At 41.6% G+C, this 12,563-nt stretch overlaps 1 protein-coding gene across 1 annotated transcript in view; it reads left to right on the top strand.

The window, feature by feature from the left end:
* DCBLD2 (discoidin, CUB and LCCL domain containing 2) overlaps positions 1-12,563 on the top strand; it is a 90,742-nt gene that overhangs the window by 62,869 nt on the left and 15,310 nt on the right. The window contains exons 12-14 of the mRNA XM_073668107.1: positions 1,790-1,883; positions 7,803-7,852; positions 10,721-10,846. Of these exons, the coding sequence (XP_073524208.1) occupies positions 1,790-1,883; positions 7,803-7,852; positions 10,721-10,846 (270 nt within the window). The remainder of the gene's footprint in view (positions 1-1,789; positions 1,884-7,802; positions 7,853-10,720; positions 10,847-12,563) is intronic.

Genomic DNA, 12,563 nt, shown 5'->3' with positions numbered 1-12,563 from the left:
CAGGTTTCACCAACTTTACTTCCGCATTAGCTCTGACATAGCAAGTGTTACGAAAGACATAGGAAATGATACTAAAGAACAGGCAAAGGCCATGTACACCCTGGCATAGAAAAAAAATAAGTGTGTGTATATATGTGTATAGTTGTTGATTTGCTTCCAATATGCAATGTTAAAGGGAACCTGTCATGTGAAAAAATGGTATTAAAGTGCAGATATTGAGTTAATCTGCAGGTTAACAGTCTGAACAATCTGAACCTGCCCGCTGCCGGGAGGAAATTAACTTAATTTCTTCCGGTTGCGTTCGGGTTTGAGTAACGGGGGCGGTGCGACTTCAGTCACCGCTGTGTGTAGAGAGTGGCAGTTGTAACCGCACCCCAGCCCTGACTGACAACCGGCCCTAATGGTCTCTGTACACAGAGCAGTGACTGAAACCTGAACGCTATGGGGAAGGATAAAAGTTAATTTCCTCCCAGCAGCGGGGATCTAAGTGCCTGCGCTGGGCAGATTTAGAATGCTATTAGCCTGCAGATTATCCCCATATCTACAAGCTAGTAGTGTTTTTTTCTTGTGACCCTATCTGCAAGTCCCCAGAACAGCGCGGCCCATTCTCCTGTCCTGAACCTTAGTCTGTACTCGGACTGTGACGCACAAGCGTATGAATGAGAAATAAGAGATGGCAGCAGTGGAGAGGACTGTACACAGACCTCGACAATGGAGAAAGTATTTACAGTCTCATGGAGGGCAGAGAAGCGGACTAAGGATAAAAATATGAAGAGGAATTAGAAGCAACCTAGATACAAAGACTGCACATCCAGCCTATATTACTGGGGAAGACACTCCCATAAGAGGAAAAACTGAAACTTGGATCAGGTTGCAAACTGCATATCGGGGGTCTCGAAATGAAGTAAGGAATTAAGATTGAAGCTTAGTGCAATTTTATTAAATAAGTTATCCACTACTTTCACATTGATTCCCTATTCATAGGATAGGGCATCAGTGTATTATTGGCCAGGGTATGATTGGCACGCGGTACCCCCGCCGATCAGCTGTTGTTGGTGGCGGCCGCTGGCCGGAAGTGCTTACTTGCGGTGCTTGGCCGTCCATCTGTAGTGGCCGCCGCGGGGTACTGCACATCCACCTTCCATTCAAATGAATGGGAGGCGGATGTGCAGTAACAAGCACCGGCCACTACAACTTGATGGCAAAGCACCGCAGGTAAGCACTTCCGGCCGGTAGCCGCCGGCACTGATGACAACGGGACCCCGGCCAATCATACATTGATGCCATATTTTTTGGATAGGGCATCAATATGAAAGTAGTGGACAACCCCTTTAACCAAAGGTAACCACTAACGTGAAAAAATAATAATTTTTCCATGTCAAAAGTGTCCAAAACCTTTTAAGTACTAAACCAATGCTGTCACCTTTTAATTTTCAAAATTAAAATTAATTTGGGGTATTTTACAACATGGCGAATAGAAATGCGGAATGTAAAAACCACCGTTCCTATACAAGTCACTGTTCTCTGCTGACGTCTGTGATGTGACGGAAAGTGCGGTAAAGATGCAAACAAAACCAAAAATTCAAAAGGATGTCTGAACTGACAAGGATTTTGAGCTTTTGTTTCCATCTTCTCCTTCTCGCATGTTATCCTAGTCTGCCGCAGCTGACTTTTGCCGAGTGTGGTGTGGGATTGTTGTGACCGGGAAGAGGTTCTTCCTTCCAACACCTACACAAGAATGTGCTCTGTGATCGGCGTGTAAGCTCCTCTTGTTTTTAATGCTTTACAGATGTACCCTTGGCAGCGATCCTGGTCCCTGCGTTAGTCATGGTCTGCACCAGCATCGTGGTGCTGCTTGTTTGCGCCTGGCACTGGAGAAACAGGTTGGTCACCCTTTTTTACTCCGCTCAAGGACTGATTGTCCCTCCGCCATAAACTCGTGTAATGGAAAGAGAGGATTGCGCAACTGCAGTAATGAACATTTCCTCCTAATGGAGCGAGATTGGATGATGCAATGGCTCTATGGTAAACCTTTGTAATCTGGGATTACATAATCAAATATTTGTTTTGAAGGTAATGTAGAATTTCACAAGAACACAAGCAAAAGAATAAGCAAAGTAAATGTAATCTATTTTTTAAGGATGATTTTATAGGGCTTAATTGAAGAGTAGCTAAACTTTTTTTTTTTTTTTTTAATAATTTTGTCCAGCATGAAAAGTTCTAAAACTTTGCAATTCACTTGTATTCATGAATTTGTTTTCACTTCTGTAAAAGTTGCAGTGGCTTCCAACCTCCTTCTATTTCCCCTGCTTTCAGCTCCACAGATATCAGAATGTACTCATTTGGAGTACACATGATGGTAGTGACAGGGTCAGCTCAGCACTTCTCTCACTTGCACTAAAATCTCATGCACATGGTGCTTATTTTTTCCTTGCAGATTTGAAGCAATTTCAAATCTGCAACATGTCATGTAATGGATATGGGAAAAAAAACACATTAAGAAAAAACGGAATAAAAAACACTTATGTAGTGTTTTTCCTGACACATTTTTTTCATAATTAAATTTTTATTGAAAGTTTAAATAATTTTCAATTACAAAAAAATAAATAAATAAAAAAAAAAATAACCAGGACAATATTTCCTGACACATTTTTGATGCAGAAAAGTCTTTAATGCAGCAAATACTTAACGTGTGCACATAGATAAGCTTCTGCAGGAGATTGTTCTGGTATGTTCTCCCGTGTTTGCGTGGGTTTCCTCCGCGTTCTCCGGTTTCCCCCCACACTCCAAAGACATACTGATAGGGAATCTAGATTGTGAGCCCCAATGAGGACAGATCATCCCTTCTTACCCCAAGGGATAGACCTGACTCTGAATCCATTACACGCCTGATCGGTACCTATGATGATCAGTCGAGACGAGTCATGGATATCCTTAAAAGACATTGGAGCATTTTGCAGGTCGATCCAGATGTGGCGAGCCTTGTCTCCAAAACACCCTCGGTCACGTATAGGAGAGGGAGATCGGTTAGGGATGCCGTTGTACATAGCCACTTTACTCCAAGGGAAAAAAGGGGGGATACTTGGTTACAAAACAGGTCTAATGGAACGTTTAGGTGTGGGCACTGCTCTTTCTGTAAATTTGTGACACCATCAAAGAGCTTTAAAAGTGCAGTGACAAACAGGGTGTACGACATGAGAGGTTTTGCCAACTGCAGAACGTCAGGAGTGGTGTATCTCTGTACGTGTACATGTCCAATGGATTACATTGGGAAAACCAAACGTGAACTACGTGTTCGAATTGGTGAACATCTTGCAGATATAAGACACGGCAGGGATACACCACTTGCCAGGCATGTTAATTCAAAGCATGGTGGTGACGTTGAATGTATCTCATTTAGAGTTTTGGAGGTTGTGTAACAATCTATCAGAAGGGGAGATTGGAAGAAGAGCATTCTCCAGCGGGAAGCCCGTTGGAGTTTTTGGATGTCGTCGATGGCCCCAGGGGGTCTTAATGAGCAGTTGAGCTTCTCGAGTTTCATTTAATCCAGAGTAGGATATTAGGGGGCAAGAAGAAATCAGCTTTGGTGACAATCGCCCGTGAGGGCTATCACTTGTTTACACCCACTATTACGATGGGAATTTTTTTATTTTTATCCCTATCTTAACAATAAACAAATATTTAAGGGCAGATGAGTTAGAATGTGTGAATAACACTGACACTTACCTACTATAGAAATGGGATTTTTTTCCTGCCTTCCATTATTTTTCAATGGAGACACAATAATAAATTTTATTGTATCCCTCTTATAGATTTGTGCTTTCCACAGTGGTGAATCCAATATACCATGCCCTTAGTTTGACTTTATGTGTACCTTTTGTTAACCATCTATGAGTCTATGATTATTTGAGGTGGTTATCTGCAGATTGGTACTGCAAAACGATTATGGGCACCTTCTGGTGCTGCTGCCAGAACCGTTTATGTATGTGCTTTCATGCTGTGTGTTCCACTGACTCTGGTATGCGTTCCAGCGACCTCACTTCCGGTTTACATCACTGGGGGGCGGAACTTCCGGTTTGCGTTCCACGCAGCATGGCGTGCGTTCCAGTGACCTCATTTCCGGTATGTGCTGCTGGCGGAGACAGGGGCTCACATTTCCAGACTGTGGGTGTGTGCTTTATGTACACTGCTCATGTGGTGAGAGCTTAATGGCGTGCGCTGGACTGCCAGGGTGCGTGACATGGTGGAAAAAAGGGGGCGTCTAATCACAGGTACAATTAGTGAACATTGGGAGATTAGTGTGGGTGTCTATATATGTGGGAGAAGTTCCCATTTCTTCATATGCAGCACTGACTGAGCGTCTGGAGAGAAGGATTGATTGCCTCTCCAGTTCCCCTGATGAACCCTGGAGAGTACCAGGGAGAAACGCATTGGGACGAGATATGAGGGATCATCCATGATAAGTGTTGCTCCCTATCTATTTATATGATATCAGACTGTCTTTGCATTTGGGACATGATATGAGGGACTATTTATGATAAGTGCTAAGTCCCTGTATTTTCTGAGATAGGATATTAGGAATCACTAATGATTTGTGTTATTTCTTTGATATCTATGAGATGTGACATAATGCATTACCAATGATAAATGCTATTCCTTACTAAATGATATTGAGATTGTTATAATGCATTTAGAGTTGGTCATTTGTTTTGCTTGTATGTGTTACAGTCTCTATCACATTCTGGCTCTGACAACTTAGAACGACATAGAGCAGGATGCACATGTGATACCGGTCTGTGGGCATTACTTCTGGGGATTAGTCTCATATATAACAGAACCTGCTTTATTAGCTTTGGTTATTTAGTATATGCTGGTTTATGTATGAATGTAATAAACCAGCTATCTTGAGAAAATCTTACCTTCTAAAAATTCCCAGGGCTATTATTATTGTCGCAATATATAGACTTGGGTCTCCTTAAATGCATATCTATGATGAATTGTCGGCTTCTTAATCTGTACGTTCACTTTTCTCTACCTTTTATTCACGATTGTGGTTTTTTAAATATAAAGATAGAGATTTACCAGGGATATTAGGGACACCGACGTTGAGCGGGGGCGCCACGGAGCAAAAATTAGGGTGCCAACCTCCGCTGTCAGGAAGGGAGAGAATTTAGGGACAAAATAGGGACAGATAGAGCCCGTAATCCTTCCTGACTGATGTGTGACTTATCCCTGTTCCCTGGCATTTTGTCTTGTGTTTGTTGTGGTGACTATTGAGTCCTTTTTAGCATATTTGAATAAAAGTTATATTTTAGGGGTCTAATCTCCTGTTGGTTGTCTAGACAGTGCCCATAATGTCTGTAAAGCGCTGTGGAATTAGTGACGCTATATAATTGAGATAAAAAAATTAGTAAGGCCATGTTTACATGTTCAGTATTTGGTCAAAACCAGGAGTGGAACAATCAGAGGAAAAGTATTTGGCTATGTGCCCACGATGCAGAAATGCTGCATATTTTTACGCTTCTCCCTGGCAGGAAAAACGCATGCGGATTGTACATGCGGATTGTACATGCGGATTGTACATGCGGATTGTACATGCGTATTTCCTGCCAGGGACATGCGGATGTGAAGCGTTCTTCACTTGCATTTCTGCATGCGGGTTATCAAGCGCTTTCCAAGCGATTTTAACATCACTTGGAAAGTGCTTGACAACTTGGTCACACTATATAAATCCATGCAACCGGCATGGATTTATATAGTGTGACTAAGTAATAGTTAAAAAAAAGAAGAATAAGAATGGTAAAAAATAATAATAAAAAAAGATTATGCTCACCTTCCGGTGTCTTCTCGGTGTCATCTTTGCTGCGTCCGGTCTCTTGCAATGCTCGCGGTGGTGTGAAGGACCTGCGGTGACGTCATTGAGTCATGTGATGGGTCACATGACTCAGTGATGTCATGGCAGTTCCTTCACAACAGCGCGAGCATTGCAAGAGACCGGACGGCGTGGACAAAACACCGGGAGGACATCGGAAGGTGAGTATAAACTTTTATTTTTTATTTTAAATTCTTTTTTTTTTACAGATTCTATGGTACCCAGGTCTGGATGAGAGTCTCCTCTCCTCCAGACTTGGGTACCATCCGCACATTAGAACGCGCCAATTACGCAAGTACAGATGCAGTCTTGCGGAATTGGCGCGTTCTAATGCAAGTCAATGGCGACGATTACACTGCATGTCCGCAAAATTAATGAACATGCTGTGGATTTTTGAGCGCAGCATAAATGCTGCGGAAAAATCCGCAGCATGGGCATTGAAAGTGCGGAATTGCATTGGAGACCATGGGGGAAGGTTTACCAAGCGTTTACACTGCGGAAATTCCGCAGCGTAAACACTTGAAAAACGCATCGTGGGCACACAACCTTTCTGTATTTCTCACCTACTCCTGGTTTTGGCTTCAAATACTGAACGTGTGAACTTGACCTAAGCAGAACACTCAGAGGGCAGACAGGTGCTGACCCATCATCTGTACTCTAAATAAGTATATTGTTCAAGTAGCTTAGTGAAAATCCGAGATTTGGAAGCCCCTTACATGCATTTTTTTTTTAAAAGGAATTAAGACAAATCCCAAAATAAACTGATTTGCAAAGTTTTAGAACTTTCTATGCTGGGTAAAATAATGAAAGTTTAGTTACTCTATAAAGATGTTGGACCGTCTGCTTTCTACAGCCTTTACGTTTCATGGTACATAGATTCACAAATGACACAATGACGGCAGAGTCTTCTCCTCACCCATCTTACAAGCTCATTTATAACCAATTCAGCATAGAACGTTATTGAGGGGAAGATAGGTATTGCAGACAGCCCCTACTGTCAGACCAGTTCACTGACTCATTTCATATTTGCTATGTACGATGATAAATCGAGGCTGTAGAAACCAAATGGTTCAACATTTTAAATGAAGCACTATTGAAAAAATGGATTTATGTTGGAAAATATATCCAAAAGTGTCCATATCCTTTTGTAATGTACTACTGCTATGAGGTTTCATGGAAAAAATACAGCTTTCCAATATCTTATGTACTTTGAATGGAGGTAATCAAGAATTCCACTTTTGCATTTAGGAAAAGTAAGCGGAGGAACAAAAAAAAAATAAGCTCAAAGCGGATCTGTCTCAAGATTTCACACTACAAGCTGCATACATTAACAATTGGGTATTTTAGACCTGAGGAGGCTGGTGTACTTAACTTTGAAAATCATCATAACAATGCTGTGTATATCTGATATGAAGATAAGCAGTCAGCATGAGCTAGTCTTAAAAAATGCAGAACAACTTTGAAAAACTGTCAGGCTGTATAATCTTTTTTTTTTTTTTTTTTTTTTCAAAGTAAGCACAGCAGCCTCATCGGGTCTGATATATCTATTTAGTAATGCACGCACTTTGTATTTTCATACCTTAAATACGAGATGGTAACCTGGCTCTTCTACAAATGGGTACAAATAAATATGGTTATCTACATAATTAGATGAGGACTGTGTGCAAGCAACGAGAATGCACTACTGACATATGCTGCACCAGCGACATCTACTGGATAAACCAAGCTATTACAGGGAAAACCTAACGAACGTTAGAACGTTTACTGTTCAAAGATAAAAATCACACTTTTTTTTTTGATTCTTTTCTTGTTTTATTTCCTAAATAAAAAAATAAGGTAATATTTTATATTGCAAAGAAGTAAGAGATAAAGCATTTTGTTTTCAGAAACATTTGCGTTAACCATGATTTCATGTTCTATTCCACATCAGAAGGAAGAAAACAGAAGGAACGTATGACTTGCCTTACTGGGACCGTGCAGGTAAAGTGCCATGGAAAGAATCTAGATATACAAATGTGTACATCACATCATCATGTATTTAGCGTGTTTCATCTGCTGATAAATATTGCATTGCCTTACATGATGTGTTGATATTTTTTTTAACAATATTTTATAATGTATATAGATTTAGATAGATATATCAATCTATAGCTATATATAGATATATCTATCTATAGATATATATATACACATACATACATTACAGACCAAAAGTTTGGACACACCTCATTTAAAGATTTTTCTGTATTTTCAAGTCTCTTCTGCTTGTTGCCTGTCCTTAGCAGTGGGTTCCTAGCAGCTATTTTACCATGAAGGCCTGCTACACAAAGTCTCCTCTTAACAATTGTTGTAGAGATGTGTCTGCTGCTAGAACTCTGTGTGGCATTGACCTGGTCTCTAATCTGAGCTGCTGTTAACCTGCGATTTCTGAGGCTGGTGACTCGGATAAACTTATCCTCAGAAGCAGAGGTGACTCTTGGTCTTCCTTTCCTGGGGCGGTCCTCATGTGAGCCAGTTTCTTTGTAGCGCTTGATGGTTTTTGCAACTGCACTTGGGGACACTTTCAAAGTTTTCCCAATTTATTTTGGACTGGCTGACCTTCATTTCTTAAAGTAATGATAGCCACTCGTTTTTCTTTACTTAGCTGCTTTTTTCTTGCCATAATACAAATTCTAACAGTCTATTCAGTAGGACTATGAGCTGTGTATCCACCAGACTTCTGCACAACACAACTGATGGTCCCAACCCCATTTATAAGGCAAGAAAGCCCACTTATTAAACCTGACAGGGCACACCTGTGAAGTGAAAACCATTTCCGGTGACTACCTCTTGAAGCTCATCAAGAGAACGCCAAGAGTGTGCAAAGCAGCCATCAAAGCAAAAGGTGTCTACTTTGAAGAACCTAGAATATAAGACATATTTTCAGTTGTTTCACACTTTTTTGTTAAGTATATAATTCCACATGTGTTAATTCATAGTTTTGATGCCTTCAGTGTGAATGTACGATTTTCATAGTCATGAAAATACAGAAAAATCTTTAAATGAGAAGGTGTGTCCAAACTTTTGGTCTGTACTGTACATGCATGCATACATCTCTAGTCCACTCACTAAGGGGGTGTCATTCTTGGTGCCCATCACCCCCCTTCCCCACTAATGGGTCGCTATGACAGTCAGAGGTCTACTGAAGACCCCATTGCCTATTGTAACGGTGCTTCTATGGAGTCCAGCTTGCAGTTGGGCTTTATAGGAGATTGTGATTTATATACAGGGTGGTCCAAAAGTAGGTGGACAGAAAGTGTAATAAGGTTATGAAGGGGGAGATTTATCAAACATGGTGTAAAGTGAAACTGGCTGAGTTGCCCTTAACAACCAGTCAGATTCCACTTTTCATTCCTCTCAGACTCTTTTGAAAATGAAAGGTGGAATCTGATTGGTTGCTAAGGGCAACTGAGTCAGTTTCACAGATCTAGTTTTCACAGATAGATCTCCCCCAAATCTGTTTTCTTTTCAGATAATTCAGATCACACATAATGACAAATAATTTAAATACAGATCAAAGAAAATGGATTTTAGCAGAGTATTGGAAATCTCAAAATGCTGAAACCATTAGAGCAAATTGGGTTGAAACATTTGGTACTCAAGCCCCAAATAAACAAACCATTTACCGCATTCGTGACAAATTCAATGCCACTGGCTCAATCCTTAATGCTCCAAAAACTGCTCGACCCAAAACAGTCTGTACAGAAGATAATAAACAACTTGTTGCTGAAACATTTGTTCAGAGTCCAAAAAAGTCACCAGAAGAGCCTCTTCGGAATTAGGAATTTCACGAGCTTCTATCATGCGAATCCTGAAATCTATTGGGTGGAAAGCTTATCGTCCACGTCTAATTCATGGTTTATTGGAGGATGATCCAGACAGGCGGCTGCAATTTAGTGTTTGATAAATCTCCCCCTTCATAACCTTATTACACTTTCTGTCCACCTACTTTTGGACCACCCTGTATATATACTGCATTACTATGGTATTGCAGTTTATAGTTTACGATCAGTTTCAAGTCCCCTAAGGGAATAACAAAATACAGTAAAAAAAAAAAAAAATTAATCGCCCTGCCTTTCCCCATTTAGAAATAAAAACCCATTTTTAGTATCGCCGCCTTCGTAAAAACCTCAATCTTTCAAAAGATAAAATTAATTAACCTGATCAGTAAATCGCAAAACGAGAATACATTTTTTTTTCTGGTTGTTTCAATTCCACAAATGCAATAAAAATCGATCAAAACGTCATATCTACATAAAAATGGTATCAATAAAAAATGTCTGCTGAGGATGCAAAAAAAATCAAACCCTCACACAGCTCCATCAACTGAAAAATGATAACGTTGGGGTCTTGGAACATAGTGACACAAGAAATATGTTTTTTTGACGAACTTTCGAACTTTTTTTCTCAATTTAAATAAAAAAAAATATATATACAAGTTTGGTATCATCACAACTGTACTGACCTGGAAAATCGTATTGCCAAGTCGTTTTTACCGCACAATAAAAGCTGTAAAACCCCAAAAAAACAATTGCAGAATGTTTCTGCAATTTTTTTTTCAATTTTACCCCCCCCCCCCTTTTTACATTGTATAATAAAATGAAATTTCATTCAAAACTACAGGTTATGTCACAAAAAAAAAGCAGGCCCTGTTATGCGTGTCAATGGAAAAATAAAAAAATGATGGCTCTTGGAAGGAAAGTAGAAAAAAAACTAAAACTTAATATCGTAATATCGTCCTGGCAGGAAGGTGTTAATATTATATTTAGATTCATGGTCTTCATATGAGTTTGGCTTCATTTTCTGCAGGTTGGTGGAAAGGGATGAAACAATTCCTACCGGCCAAATCAGCCGAACACGAGGAGACGCCGGTGAGGTACAGCAGCTGTGAAGTCAACCGCCTGAGACCAAGGGAGATGACCACCATGTCAGCAGGTAGTGCGCTCCGCAGGGCGGCAGAGCCCTCATCTCTCTGATCAGCAGGTTCCCACATAAGACATTTTAGTATTATATGTAGTGATGAGCAAGCATGCTCGCTACTGCTCTGTGCTCGCCCGAGCATCTCACTGCTCGAGTATTTCCGGGTTGCACGGGCGGGGACTTGGGTCCCCTCCCTGCATGTTTGGCTCTCTTTAGAGCACCAATGAACATGCAGGGATTGCCCGCCATGCTCTGTAATGCCGTAGCCATGTTGGTTGTGGGCTTTACAGTGATTGGCTGGCCGCACAGAGTCATCAGGTCTATATCAGACTTGGTGCCTCTGTGCTCGTCACAGTCACTGCGGATCAGACAGTGTAGGGAGAGGTGCTGCTGAGCTAGGGAGAGATTTGATTGTGTATTAGGTAGTGTAGGGAGAAAAACCGTACATTACACATATCCATCTTAACAGTCCTTCTGAGGGCTAATCCATCTGCAGAGATATCAGGCAGGCAGGGTGTAGAGGCAGGCAGTGTATATAGCAGACTTCAGTGCATATAGCACAAGAGGCTCCATTCCAATTCTGCCTTCTGCTGCTGTTAGATATTTCTATACAAAGGCCCAGGTCTCAGGGACCAGGAATACTTTTCTTTGGATCTTAATCATCATTATTTGCTTAAAAAGCAATCCAGAGAACACGTTTCTTTCTGCGCCATTTGCTCCCTGGCACTGCAGAATACAGCCAGGTCCTTTCCATATTAGAGCGCTAGAAATCCAGCTGTTTAAAACTGTGTTTTCTCCATCACACGGATCACATATACGTTGTCAGAAAATACTGCCATTTCTGGCCTCCATTAAAAATTTCTTTCAGTGTGTCAGTCAAGCAATTCACAGCAGTTTGCTGGTCAAACTACTTACCTACAGGCCTAGTATTTAAAACTGTTTTCGCCATCACACGGATTACATATAAGTTTGCTCCAAACTCAGTCATTTGTAGTGAGCGTGGAAGACACTGTCCTCCATTTAAAATGGGCAAGCCGAAATTGTGCCACAACAAACACCCACATCTTCTCGCCTGACCTTCCTGTCCCAATTTCTAGGGGACCGCAGCACACCACTATTGAACCCAGAGCAGTGTCAAAAGGTTGTTGGTTGGAAAGCAGATAATGCTTCCAGTCACTTAGCCACCACCACCACCACCCTGTCTCCAACACGGTCAACTCTCAGTAGCCGTGAGTCTGGACCGCATATTCCTCACCCTGATCGTCCTTCCTCCCACCATGCCGAGTACCCAGAGACAACACTTGGACACTCTGAAGAGCTGTTCACTTTTCCATTTATAGATTCGGGCCGCTCGCCCAGTCCACTTGAAGTGGGGCAAGAGGAGATCGTATGTAGCGATGCCCAAATATTTGAGCAGCCACGGTCACACGAAGTCGACGGTGGAAAAGTGTCAGAAGAGGTGGACGATGATGAGACACAATTGCCAGAAAGTCAGGAGGAGGACCAGGGTGCGGAAGTGGAAGACGAGGTGGTGGAAGATATAGTAACTGACCCAACCTTGCTGGAGGACATGCAGAGCGAGGACAGCAGCACACAGGGGGAGGGAGGCAGAGCACCCCAACAGGCAGGAAGAAGCAGTGTGGTGGCCCCAGACAGAAGGCAGGCAACCGTTCCCCGTAACACCAACACAAAGTAAGTTGCCAGTACAACTGTTAGGTCTTCCCGAGTCTGG

Source organism: Phyllobates terribilis, unplaced genomic scaffold (genome assembly GCF_046119375.1).
Source record: "Phyllobates terribilis strain yellow unplaced genomic scaffold, ASM4611937v1 Scaffold_2__4_contigs__length_985480577, whole genome shotgun sequence".
Classification (NCBI taxonomy): Eukaryota; Metazoa; Chordata; class Amphibia; order Anura; family Dendrobatidae; genus Phyllobates; species Phyllobates terribilis.
Note: the sequence above shows the minus strand (reverse complement) of the source record. Positions and strands in the feature narration are given on the sequence as shown.